This window comes from Phaethon lepturus, unplaced genomic scaffold (assembly GCF_000687285.1).
Source record: "Phaethon lepturus isolate BGI_N335 unplaced genomic scaffold, ASM68728v1 scaffold32277, whole genome shotgun sequence".
Taxonomy (NCBI): Eukaryota; Metazoa; Chordata; class Aves; order Phaethontiformes; family Phaethontidae; genus Phaethon; species Phaethon lepturus.
The window spans coordinates 6,189-20,097 of record NW_010550344.1 but is presented as its reverse complement, the minus strand read 5'-3'; the positions used below and the strand labels follow the sequence as shown (position 1 = coordinate 20,097).

General features: G+C 45.7%; 1 protein-coding gene across 1 annotated transcript in view; it reads left to right on the top strand.

Moving 5' to 3' along the window:
* Positions 1 to 13,909, top strand: part of SPG7 (spastic paraplegia 7 (pure and complicated autosomal recessive)) — a gene marked incomplete at its 5' end in the record, with an annotated part of 30,699 nt that overhangs the window by 12,081 nt on the left and 4,709 nt on the right. The window contains 7 exon segments of the mRNA XM_010290539.1: positions 1 to 51; positions 376 to 538; positions 1,324 to 1,497; positions 7,318 to 7,442; positions 8,668 to 8,770; positions 9,805 to 9,915; positions 13,294 to 13,409. The exon segment at positions 1 to 51 is cut by the window's left edge and continues 24 nt beyond it. Coding sequence (XP_010288841.1) covers positions 1 to 51; positions 376 to 538; positions 1,324 to 1,497; positions 7,318 to 7,442; positions 8,668 to 8,770; positions 9,805 to 9,915; positions 13,294 to 13,409 — 843 coding nt within the window.

The window sequence follows — 13,909 nt, the reverse complement described above, 5'->3', positions numbered from 1 at the left end:
GGAATGCACGAGGCAAAAATGGAAGTCAAAGAATTTGTGGACTATTTAAAGGTATATAAAAGTAGAACAAAGTAAGTGCTTGCTACCCGCCTTCTGAGATGGATGGCTGACCTGGGGAGGAGGGTATATTCTTCTCTTCATCCTTCATGATACTGAGCAGCCTCTATTTAAATAAGCTGACAGCTTTTTATGCTGTGATCAGCATGACTCAATGTAGATATTTCCAATTCCGTAACAGGAATGCAGATATAGCCGTTCCCGTTAGCGGCTCAGAGTTGCTCAGGCTGAAAACTGTATTGGGAAGCTCTGGGAGCCTGTATTCTTGTGCAGATGCTTCATGTGAGCTGTGGATCTGACAGAGGTGTGTTCTTGCAGAGTCCTGATCGTTACCTTCAGCTTGGGGCTAAAGTGCCCAAGGGTGCCTTGTTACTTGGCCCGCCAGGCTGTGGAAAGACATTGCTGGCGAAGGCAGTGGCTACAGAAGCACAAGTGCCGTTTTTGGCCATGGCGGGCTCTGAGTTTGTGGAGGTGATAGGAGGTAAGCTTCTTGGGAGGAAGGGTGTGGAGATTACTTGGTCTGCTGTGGAGTTGGAGGGTGCTGGCTGGGCCTCTTGCAAAGGACAGAGTTTTAGCCTGTCTTTGCATGGGGAAGATGAGTTGGATACTGCTACTGAAAATATAAAAGGTTTTCAGTGATTGAGAGTACTTAATTATGCAGTTATCTAAAATGCATGCCCTCTGAATTGCTAGTTGCTTCTTTCTGACAGTGTGCAGCCTTGGTTCTTCACCTGAAAGCATTATCTCTTGACTTCCCTGTACCTATTATTAAAGCCACTGACTGAGGCTTCCTTCCTTGCATGAGCATGCTGATGGATTTTCTGCTGCTCCTTGGTGATGGGGAAAGTATGGCCTCTTTGTGCCTTGGGATTGGCATCTTTCTCCATTTCTTCCTTCCTCCCAGATCTCTTGAGACCCAACAAGGGTCAGTGTGCAGGAAAATGGTGAATATTTCTGCTTCTGACCTGTGAAAGGAACCGGAGTTCATGTTAGGAGCTGGGAGCAGAGCTCCTCTTACAGCAGCTGTTGGAGTCCCTGCAGTTTTGGGAGCTCAGTTAAAAGCCAGCACGCTCCAGGAGGAGCTGTGCCTAAGGAATAAACATGAGAGTTCTGTGGCTGTTTGTGCCAGGAGTGTTCAGAGAGGGACTGTCATACACTGAGGGTTTGGCCAGTGTCAGGTGTCTCACTGGGGGCCAGTAATGCTCCTCTCCAGCTTTGCTAACGATTTTATCTACAAGGCTTATTTTTTCTTCCCTTCCCCTATAGGTCTTGGAGCCGCCAGAGTTCGGAGCCTCTTCAGAGAAGCCCAGGCTCGTGCACCCTGCATCGTGTACATCGATGAAATTGATGCTGTGGGCAAGAAGCGCTCAACCAATATATCTGGTTTTGCCAATGCTGAGGAGGAACAGACCTTAAACCAGCTGCTGGTGGAAATGGATGGTCAGTATTTCTCTCTGCCTCTCAGCAGTTGGGCCCTTATCACCTTGGAGATCCAAGCTGTTGGCCTGTACATCTTTTTCCTGCTTGAAATTGCCATGGCTCTTAAGCGTTCTCTTCTTGTTGAAGTAATTACCATTGCATTGATCTCGTTCCCCTCTTCCCTGGGACAAGGCTAGCTTGCACTTTGCAGCCTGTTCAGGACTAAGCCCAGAACTACAGCTTGGTCTGTCCTTGCTAAAAGACCATCTGTACAAGAAGTGATAACTGTGTTTCAGACTGCTGCTTAGTGAAGGGGCTGTGGGCCGGACAGGATGTTTTTTTCCTATGTGGACACCAGCGTGGCTTTGGCTGGCCTTGCTCTGATCTCGGAGGTCATTGTGTCACTCAAAGTGAGTCCTTTCTCTGTTCTTTCTCCCCTTCACCAGCTGCTGCATTGAGTACAGAGGAAAAGCAGCAGCTGCTCTTCAGCACAGGGTTTGTGGAAGTTGTGTGCCCAGTACTTTCTTCACGCTGACCCAGACTTTCCTGCAGAACCCTTAGGAATCTCCTCAAGCACCAGTCTGCCCATGTACCCCATCATTAGTCCCTGATTCTAAAGGTGATGTAGCATCTCTCTGATCATCTGTCCCTGGGGAGTTAGGCAGGACTACTCCAGAGCTGATGGTGCCTAAGGAAGTAATTTGGCTTAGGATGGATGTCTGAGTATGTGCTGTGACTAAGTTGTGGAGATAACACTCTTGAAATCTAGATATTATGTAGGCTTTTAAAGGTTTGAGGCTAAATCTAGTAAATCTTAAAACCCTGGAGCCAACTGGTTTTGTGACTGTACTGAAGACCCCATGTCAGAAGAGAGCATAGTGTCACATCCGGAGTGAATTTGCACCAACAACCACGTGAGCATCCACCTGCTAATAAAATGAAAAGAAAATGTGCATTAGAAATCATGGCTGGCAGAGGGCAGCAACCCCAAAGGCTCTTACTGTAGTAAATGGCTTCAGTTAGGGAGTATGTTTTCCCACTGGCAGTTGGAGAAGAATTATTTACAGTACTGGGGAACCAAAGGAAAGTAAATTGGCAGCAAGGGTGCTGCTGTCTGTAGAGGATAACATTTAGGTCCAGCTGGCCATTAAATGTTGTTGGATACTTGCTGTATTCCATCCAAGACAGGTAGTGGTTTAAAGCCTGCTAAGGTTTAAAGTTTAGTTGTCCCAGAGGGACATAAGCAATGTAACTTATTAATTCTCCGGTCCTTTGATTTATTCTCATGTTGTCTGCCTGACTACAGGATCCCTATGTAAACTGAGAGCAATAAGCTTTGCAAACAAGCCCTGGTTTGATGCCACACTTCTGGATGGTTTCTGACTGTACTGCATCTGGAATCGGTCCTTTTCTCAGACACTTTCACACAAGTGCCAAAAAGAATGATCCTTTGGCTATTCTTAGTCATAACTCTGTCAGAGCCTGCAGCACCGACCCAACTTGCAACGTTTCTGTTGCTAAATCTTATTATTGCAGAGCAGGCTAAGGAGTAACTACCTGCCTGCCCATCGGGGAGTGTTTGTATCAGTCTGCTGCCTTTTCCCTTGACTGTAACTGTGACACTTGTCATCTCATCATACTCCTCATATGAAAAATTATAAGCCATCCTGCAGTAAAAGCATCCCCCTTTCTCCAGCCCTTGGAGGTTAAAACTACATGCTTTTTTACAAACTGTTTGCAGTGAAATGGGGATGCAGCCCTGCTGAAGTAGGGCACATCCAGCAGTTCAGCAGCAAGGCTGCCTTCTGGAGGTTGCTCTGGAGTCAACCCTCCCTTTTCAAGGAGAGAAGCTGGGACTTGTAAAAAATGTTTTCAGCAAAGAGTAGATGTTCCTTCATACTGCACGCAAGATCTAGAATTCTGGATTTCTGCCCTTGCTGCAGAAGGAGGACAAATTGTAAGCAGGAGCACAGTGTGGTACAAACAGGGTAGAGTGGTCCTGCTCTACAGAGACCCTGCAGACCTCTCTCTGCTTCAGCACAGGTGCCATGAAGTTTTTGAAGGAGAGGAATTAAGTTTTAAGTAGGCCCTAAACAACCAGACAGAAATCTGGTTGTCAGAGGAACACCCTTGAAACACATAATGCTATGTAGATACCAGAAATCACCTTAAATACATGCGTGCAGTTCCCTGGGACTTTGCACATGCACTAACTTAGGCAACTTGGCTAAGCACATAAAAATACTTGGAGTGAATGTAACTGTTTACAGCTGTATCTGTATAGTAGATGGTCTCGACAGAAAAGGCCAGTAGTAACACACAGACCAGCAATCCTGGCTTGGTTGGGTTTTTTCTTCTGACAGTTGTAGGGTGAGCTGGCAACGGCTTAACATGGAATTAAATGGAAGCCCATCTGTCTGTTTAGGAATATGAAGTCAGTACAGTCCACATCTCTATACCAAAAATGAAAATGTCTGATTTCCTCCAGTCTGTAGAAATTAGGCATGGTTTCTAGAGTGTTTTCTTGGTGAGTCTCAATTCAGAAATTGGAGTACAACTCTGTTGGAAAGTCAGTTTAGAAGGCAAATATTATCCTCAGTATGTACTTTAACAATCCCTTGTTTGCTGTGTGCTGCCTAGGTTATTTTTAAATTTATATTGTCGCATTATTTATTCGTGTCTCATACAGATCATGTACTAAGTCCCTCATTTTGCTAAGTGTTTTATCAAACACACACTAAAAAAATAGCCCAAGGAGTTTACAATGTCAAATGGGAGACAGCTGGCAAGGACTGTCAGGCTAGTAGAAGAAACATGGTCTTACTGTTGGCTTGTACTCATAAGCAGTGATCTTGGCACACGTTACTGAAATGTTATCTAACTGAGCGTGTTACTTAAGCAAACACTGAAGTGCTATGTGCATCATGGCAAGATAGTTGATAGTGAATAAGGTTTTTTAGGAGGTTAACGGTTCTACCCAGGCACAAGTGGAGGAGTGGTGTCTGTCTGTAATGAGGAAGCCTTGAAATTGAAGGTTGAGAGCTCGGTTTTAACTGTCTTTAGCTAAAATTGATGGTTGAAGTTCTGCAAGGCAACACCATAGAACCGAGTTAGCTATTAATTTGAAAAAAAAAAAAATCGCGCACAAAAGTAGATCTGTGAGTCATCAGCAGTGATTGTTGAATTTGTGTGTTCAAATGAGATTACTCAGAGGTAAGGTAGAGGAAGAAAAGGAGGGTCAGAGCTATGTGGAACCTGCTCTGCAAGCTGGAGGAAGGACGAGGACACCATGAAAAAAGCTATTATGCTAAGCTGTATGGGATAAATGTGCAGTTTGATACTCAGTAATTCTGTTACGCAGATTTTGGAGTAACTGTAGTGCTCTTCCTACAAGCGACTTTGGTTTCCGTCACTCTGACAGCTTTCTTCGTGTTCTGGAAGCGCCAGGAGTCTGGTGGGAGAAGGGGAGGGACTGGAGGGAGCCTGTATGTACAAAAGCTGTTTTTAAAACCAGAGTGACACATGTACTGCAGTTTTTGTCAAAACAGGTGCCTGCTTTGAATGGTGAATCTTCCCTCACAAACCACAAACAAGTGGAAGAGGCATGTGATCCAAATATCTGCTCTGTTCTGAATGCTTTTCAGAGGAGCTTGGCGGTCCTGGGCTGATCTGTGTTTTGTGAATGAAAATGCAGGACATCTTTTGGTAGCAGCTTTGCACCTGAAGTCGTCAGACAAGACCTCTCCCCTGATCTGTGCTGTATTCACCTTTCTGACTCCGAGGCATCCCTCAAAGGTGGCCCCGTTTCAATGATGCTGTTCACAGATGATGTCCAAAATGCTTTTTAACAAATGGCTAGAGAATTACACAGTGTAATAATGCAGATGAGATGCCCATCAAAGTAATGTGCTGTGTCCATGGGGAGCAGAGCACTTGCCAGTTCAAGTGGACCCTTTTTTTTTTCCTGTCCTTTTTGAAGTGGCTTCATTTGTAAACATTGAAGATATGAAGGCTCTCTTTAGGTTAAATTTTCAGAGCTGTTTTTCATTTGTTGATGTGACTGAGGTGTTGCTTTTGTAGACTCTTCTTTTGGCTGATCTTTGCCTGGGGAAGCCAAAGCGTGTGACATGCCAGGTGACATTGCATTGGGAACAGTAACACAAATCGGAGGCTCCAGTTGTAGATTTCTTGGAGCAGCGTGTTGCACACTGGGATACAGGCTTGAGAGCAAGTGGGGCAGAAGCTGATATGAGGAGGATGCTCTCAGTGGCTCTCGTTTTCTATATTTGTTCTAATAGACCTATTTTAAGAGAGTCTTCTCAGCTAAGCAAAGCAGATAATGTACTGTACCATCTAATCTTGCCATGTGAATGAAGCTTGCTATCCCCCAAGTGTCTGCCAGTCTCTCTGCTTATTTATCACACTCCAAAGTGCAGTGTAATACACGCCTGAAGAATGGCCGGCTTCATCCTCTCCAGGAGTTTATTTAGACAGCATCCAGCAGGGAGGAAGAACTGAGGTTTGCAATAGCACAAGCTGACAGAGCCAGTCCTCTGATTTACCTGTAACCTTAATCTCTCTGCTGAGCTCTTGTGCGCTGACACATTTGGCAGCTCTTCTGGTGGAGCTCGAGCGAGCTGAAACTCACCCAGCTTACGTGCACAAAGCTGCCTCCCTGCAGCGTGTGACTTGGCAGCGAAGGAAGCACATGGGACCAACGCGTCCTTTCCCTGGGAAGGCTGCTGTATGCCAGGGCTGTTGAATCTGCTGTAAGCAGGTGACTCATACCCAGGGGCCTGTGGGCACCTGGTGGAATGTAATAAATAAGCAGCGTGGTTCAGTGATTCAACATGATCTCTGGCTCCCCACCCAAGCAGCACAAACGCCTGCCCCTTTCTGCCCTCCTCCAGCTGCTAGTGCTCTGGCTTCTCCAGGAAGCCCCGTCTGCCTTTGATGCCTCCATACTGCAGGCTGCTCTCACAAACCCTCTAAATCCTGATGCTCCCTTCATCTTTAAGACCTGCAGACAAAACCTTTTCTGACTGTGGCTTGAGCTAACGTATGCTAATCATCACTGCAAAGCTGTCTGGTTGTGATTTGTGTCTGGCTACATGTCTGTGGTGTAAGTTCTGCAGGGTTGGTCTTTGCACTGGTCTGCAGTATGCCTGAGTGATAAAAGATGAGTGAGAAAACAAAAATCAAATCATGCTGTAATATGCGTCTTGCTGGGTGGCAAGGCTGTGTCCTCTCTTTCCGCATTAACCTGAGCTAGTCAGAAGAAAGCCTGTCCCTTCCTTGGTGATCCTGGTGGCCCATCTGCAACTGAGGGCTAAAAGTAAATGACAGCTGAAAGGGCTTTCCACAGAAATACTTGGGAGGGAAAGGCGGTTTTGGCTAGCGAAAGTTGTTTGTACAACCTGAAGCTAAAGGAGCAGGAATTGACTTAAGCCTGGGGGTGAGAAGGCATCTCCTAACTCATCAGAATAGAGAGATTCTGTTCTGGTTTCTAGTTGGAGCAATTGTCAAGTGTGGCAAAAGGAAGGGGGAAACAAAGTTTTAAGCCAAGGCATATTAAGTAAATGAAAAGGGAATTTCACAGTATCTCTGATGACCAGAGACTGGCCTGGGTGACTTGGGAGGTTCCTTCCTGTCTTGTGCTCCCAGCTGAAGAGGACACTTTCTCAGCTTCAGCTGTCCTAAAGGATGCTGTAAACACCCTCTGGCTTTGTGATAAAGCTGCGTAAGACATCCTCTGCACCCTGCCCTGCCCCGTCCCTTTGTATGCTTGCAATGTAGCATCTGTGATTCTGACAACCTTTGGTTTTGCTTGGTTTTGTGCAGGAATGGGGACCACAGATCATGTCATCGTGCTGGCTTCCACCAACCGTGCTGATGTCTTGGATAATGCTTTGATGAGACCTGGGAGGCTTGACAGGCACATCTTTATTGACCTCCCAACGCTCCAGGTATATTCCACCTACTGCCCTATGCTTACTGTAACGCTAATGACTGAGGTGTCCCAGTCCTTGTTGGTGATTTACCAAGCTTCTCCAAGCCCTGGCAAAGGCTGAGCTTGGAGAAGCTTGGTAAGCTTCTGTTCGCCTTTATTCTTATTTATGTGCTCTAAATCAAGGATTTGACATGCTAATGCAGTTGCTTGTTTCTCTGAAATGACAACTGGTTTTAAGTGTCTCTGCTGTGGTAGGAGCTTTGGCAGTGAATTCTTCTGTGAAGTTCTCTTTGCTATGCAGATACAGAACTGTGTTTTCGTCTTCTCTCCAGGAAATTGGGAACCACCTAATTGTCAAGCTGGCTTGTGTGAGAGTTTAAATTGTTATGTGCCTTGAGCACCATTTGTTCTGTAGGTTTATTGTCCTCACTGTCCTTGTTGGGCTCCTCGTTTTCCTTTAGGCAGCCTGTTAAAGTGACTTTCTCCTTCTGAATGCTTTTTAAATCCATTTACTAAGAGTCTTCCATGTCCGCTGTGTTGACATTTGTAGCAGCGTTTTGGGAATAGGCTCAGCTGCAGTAAAGATCTGTCTGCTCTGCCAGCACAGGCTCTTCTTTTCCCATCTGTGCTTTGCTGTTGTCCTCAGAGTTTTCAGTTAAAATACCTTAAATGCCTGATAGAATCTGGCACCGGAAGCATGAACTCTGCAGCTGCCCTGAAGGAGGAAGGGGGGAAAAAACCTGGCAACTGAGCCCATTGTTTTAATCAGGATCTCCTGGACCAGCTGAGTGAGTCACTCCTTGGCTACTTGCCAGCCGTCATCTCACCCTCCCCGTCTTCATCTGGGAAATGGTCGCAGGCTAAGTAGCTAGTAGATGGGGTTTTCATTTGCGGTGTGTGAGGGAGCAGGTAGAGGCAGTTGGAGCTCCTTCCTGCGAGTGCTTTTACCGTAAGAGAAAAGTTAAGACAGATCAGAGTGAAAGTTAGGAGGGGAGAGTGGCCCTGAGAGAGAAAGCAGTGACTCACGGTAAGCCTCCATTCATCTGTTCTGAATTTGAGAGCTGGGTGTTTATCAGGGCTCCTGTAGCACTAAAACGCTGCAAGGACAGCCCTGCCCTCTGGTGGCAATGTCACCGTCCCCGCTGCCAGAGGTCTGCTCCTCCTCTGCTCCCTACCATCATGCATCGAAGCGGCTGCGTTGTGAAGGCTTGCTGGGCTCAGGTGTTCTGTGTTCTTTACAGGAGAGAAGAGAGATCTTTGAGCAGCACCTGAAGGGTCTCAAACTGATCCAAGATGCCAGCTTCTACTCACAGCACCTTGCTGAGCTGACTCCGGGCTTCAGCGGTATGACGTGCTGCATCCTTATGGTGCTGCTCTGCCTGCTTCTATGCTAATTCTGCAGTTCAACCTGGAGCTTCTTGGTTGCTTAGTTTTAATGGAGTATTTTGGTCTAAAGAGCTTTTTTTCTTCAAGCTGTCTCCATCTCTGTGGAAATAGTGGGAACCTAACCGGTTCCCTGGTGAATGCAGCTGTGATGAGCAATTGTTCATGGCTATTTTCAATCTTCTAAAACTTCTGGGACTAGCAGGGTATGGGGGTAGGGAAAATACACTTTTATAATGCCTGAACTTTTAATTCCTCGGGGGGGGACCACTGCTTATGCTCCTGTCCAAGCTGTTGTTGAGGATGAGATGTTGTGCTTCAGGGGAAAGACTCTTAAGTTGATATATGTTACCAGGAAAGCGATAGGAGGAATGAATAGCAATTACTTTGTCAGTCAGAATAGAAATTGGACAACTCTGCATGGCTCCTGCGTTGAGCCTCTTTCCAGGGTAGGTCCCTGGGAGTTTGAAACAGTGCTGAGCAAGGGGCTCCAGAGTTCCTGTTTATGTGGAGTTCCTGGAATCTCCTTTCTGGGTTTCCCCTCTAACAGGCCCCAGCACACTGCCTTTTCGTGACTTCTTTCAGCAGCCCCCCGCCACCATCACCCACACACACACAAACTCAGAACAGATGTTCTTTCTCGTCCGCACAGAGGTTGCGCGGTTGCTGTACGAACAGTGCGGCAGCCCATGCCAACCCAGACTGCCCACACCACTCCCCTGTTGCTGAGAGCCAGCCTTGGTTTTAGCCCATTAATTGATTGCTGAACTCGGTCCTCTGTGTGGCAACGCAGCGTTCATTGCCAAGGCAGTTGTATTGTTCAAATCCAACATAAACACCATTGACTAGGTTTGCTTTCTGTTCCCAATGAACAAAAAAAACAGGCTATTTGACTTCCTTAGGTCTTTCTCCAGATTTGTTCTTGCCTCTTCTGTCCTCTGAAATCTCTGTTGCGTAACAAATCCAATGTAATTCCTGTAAACTCTTGTCTACAGGAGCTGACATAGCAAATATATGTAATGAAGCTGCTCTTCATGCTGCTAGAGAAGGTCACAAATCCATCGATACTTTCAACTTTGAGTATGCTGTGGAAAGAGTCATTGCAGGTAAGTGATCCAACCATTTCTGTTGTCTTAGTCTGCCTCACGCTTCTTGAAAGAAGACTCAAGTGAGTGGCTTACATTCGAGGAAGACAGATGGGTCCTAACTGTGCTCTGTCCTGTAGAGCTGTCCTGAAGATCTTAGATGCCATAGTCACAGAACATTCTCTGAACAAGACCTCAAACAGATATATCTTCCTGAATCTGCAAGCAGCCTGAACCAGTAGCTCAGGGAAGATGGCCAGTAGCAAAACAGTAAAGAGGGGAATTCAAATCTGCATGGCTTTTTTAGTTTAAAAAGTTGGGGGTTTTGTAGTGCTGTTTTTTGTTTTGTTGTTTGTTTTTTTTAAAGAGTGGAAGTGTCTCTGGGTTTTCTTGCTGCCCTGGACACCTGCTGCATAAACATGAATAGCAAGTAGGCTATGCATCCTCAACAGCAAGAAATCAGAGATTTTTCTTTTGGCCTCAAAGCCCAGGCTTTGATGAATTGGCAGAATAAACTGAAAGACAGTAGAGTACTGTTCTCCCTCAGAACATCCTGTCGGCCTTTCCCTGTCACTTGTGCGATTGCCAGCAGAGGAACCTCTGGGGATTACCCTGTAGCAGTATACTATAGGGAGGGGAAAAAACTGTTCCCAGAACTCTTGACTTCACCTGAGGGGTTTGAATCTGGTGGGTTTCAGTCTGAACTGCCCTGTAGCTAAGCCTTGGTTTTCATAATCAGTCACTTAACTGCTTCCAGGCTGCAGTGTCATTAGCAGGGAGTGAGCCTGGGCAAACAGAATGGCGTGCTGTGCTTTTTCTCAGTAGAGCCTGTGGAACAGGATGTTTGTACTGCGTCGGTTATTTCCTGATCCGGGAATTTAGTCTTGAGTGTTTGCTTTATCAGAAAATGCCTAAACGATTCCTCATTTAAGAGAAGAATTTTGAGAAAATTCCTTACAGTTCTACCTGCCTCTTAAAAACAAAACTGTTGGAGTGATTTGGGTAACTGTGGTCACGCTTGCAGGAAACCCAAACTGTACTCAGCAGCTCCCAGGAGTGGATAGCGAGACGTCTCTAGTTGTAATGCAGAAGTCTTCATCAGCTGGAGCAAACGTGCTTTATTTTCCCATCTGTGTGAGGGAAAGCACCAAACTTGCAGAGGTTCACTTGGCTACCCTCTGCAAATTCCACTCTTGCCTTTGTTCCCTAGACTCGGAAGATAAGGCAAAAAGCAAGTAAGGCCACAGGGGATGCGTAGCAGAAGGGATATCTGGGATTAATGTGATGGGGCGTTGCAGGACATGGACTTCAGCAGTTTCATTGCTGACAAGCTGACTTGCTTCACTGAGGCTCTGTGGCGTGTAAGAGGCCATAAAGCCTTTTTGTTGCTTAACCAGATTCTTTCACATTAGCAGGACCTGGCTATTTTTTGTAGACCAAGTCTAAAAGATCCCAAACAACCCTCCAGGCCCATATATTAAATGTACCCTTCCCATGTAATAGGAATGCTTCTGGGTTTCACAATCCAAAGGGCCTTTCGGTTGCTATAAAAGCTTTTCTTGAAAGAAGGATATTACTGTGCTTTCCATTATAGGCTTCTGGTTTTAATAAAAGAGTGGTGTGGAATCAAAAGAGAACTTTCCAAGTCCAGAGGCCCTGTCGGCCTTAAAGCTTTGTGTTGCTGTAAGGGAGGAGTAAGAACTTCTCTCTGTGGTAGTCCTCATTGTGTTTTTAGTTTGGGAACAGAAAGCAGTCAGTAAGTCGGGTCTCCTGGGAGTGAGGGAGGAAACCTGCTGAGTGCACAGAGGCTTTTAGGAGTTGTCTTTAGAAGATGCAGTGGAGCCTGTTGGTGAGGTTTGTGTACACTGGGTAAGGCCAGCAAAGGTGTACTAGAGTTGTTTCCTGGGTTGTTTGTCTCATAAATGTGATACGTACAGGCCTTCAGAGAACCTTCCTGCCTGGAGATTACTTTATGTAGGAAAATAAATAATTTTCTCGGCACACTGTGTGCTATTGTGAAGAGTTCAGTCCCTCCCTCCTTGGTGGGCCGACAGGGAAATGCTTCCAGAATTCTTAAAAAGTGTGTATGTGTGTGTATATATATATATATATATCTTTCTACAGAAAAAGACATACAGGCACATGCATGCACACACCGCTGAAGGCAGGGTAAGGGACTGACTGATGAAAATCAAGGCTGTTGCAATTAATCTGCTATTCCATCACCATCATGCCTTGCGGGGCACAGGGGTTTCCAGGGTCCCTGAGCAGTAATTTTACAAGATCTGCCACACTAATTTTGCTGTTTCCTTGTTTAATAAAGCTCTTGACTTTGTTTAAAAATTAATGTTAATAGAATGTTGTTTTCCAAGACATCAAGCAAGCTTGGTGTAATGCTGCTCTTGACTCTGCCTGCTCTACCCCCTGCTGCTCCTGGCACTGTGCAGAGACATCGGCTTTAAAGTACTGGTACCTTTTTGCATTCAACATGCAGAGCTGTAATGAGTGCTTGATATGCAGTGTATTCTGTAGTTAACATATTTTCTGTGTGGTAGAAGTTTTACTTACATTCAGCTTTTTTTTTTTTTAATCCTAATTGGACTTATTCTGTGTTACGGACTAGTGGCTTGGAAAATAGACACTTTCAAAAATCACCTTTTTGGAGGAAGTATTAAGTGTGACTTATGGCTTAATTTGCTTGTTCTCAGGAGCCTGGGAATAAGCTCATACGGAGCATGCCATGTGTTATCAAGAGACATTTCCAGGGTCTGGAGAAAGACTTTAGTATATACTCTTGGTCTTTTGCTGATTTGAACACTCCTTAATGCACAAGAATCTCAACTGGGATGTCTCATATATAATGCAACATCTTGCTTCTCATGTTCTGCCTAAGGGACTGAAAGACCGTATAGAAAGATCAGTATGATACTCTAGCAAGTCTCTGGTTTGGGTTTTGTCGTTCTGGAGTGGGTTCTTTTTTCCAAATGGTAGACTGACTTGTTGCAGTCTGTCCCTGGGCAGAGTTACTGTAACATGTCTTTGGCAGAGCTGGGAACAGAACAGAGCTTTGTGTTCTAGAGCTGTGATCTAATCAAATGTTAAATTATCTGTCTAATGATTAAATCTGTTTTAAGGAGGGGAGGGGGAAAACTTTTTTGCCAGTGTTTTCAAGCATGGATTGCTTTCTACTGCAGGGGCAGAGAGCACCTCTTCCATAGCATGTAACTGAAGGGCCTTTTACTGCCTCTCCCTACACAGAGTGCAATATGAAGCTTGCTGGCTCTTCAGCCAGTGCAAGCTAGCTTGTGCTAGCTTGTGCACTTAGCTATACAAGATGATGCCCTACTGGTTACACCTATTGCCAGCTGTCATACTGAATCCTTGTCTGTGTTCCTATAGGCACTGCCAAAAGAAGTAAGATTTTGTCAGCAGAAGAGAGGAAGGTTGTGGCGTTTCATGAATCGGGTCACGCGTTGGTGGGCTGGCTGCTGGAGCACACCGAGGCTGTGATGAAGGTAACTCTGCTACCGGCTGTTGCTTAATGAAGCCTGTCACTGGGTGGGAAGAGAGTCCCTTGGGGTTCCCCTGTCCAAAACGCACTGATTGTTTTGTAGTACTTGTGTTGAATTCTGCTGCGTTACCCTGGCCCCTGTGAGCTTGGAGCTGTGAATACTACAGCAAAATAAATGGCAAATACGCCATGGCAAAGTCCATTATTAGGCTCCATTGATGATAGTGATGGTGCAAAGCTGATTAACCAGCTATAGGAGAGGCCTTGCAGTTAAAAACCAACTGTAAAGCTGTTTGGAGCAACTGAGTCTTTTGATGCTGCTGCTCAGTTCGTGCACCTCCTCCAGGAGCAAAGCGCTGCTCCGTGTGTGTGCGTGCATGATCTCCTTCCCTGCCATGGCTTGCCAGCATGTTGCAGCCAGTGAAGCTACCACTGCAGGAACTGCTCCGATACGGATCAAGAGAGATGTGTTTTTCAGATTGGCACGCTTGAGAGTTTTTCTGC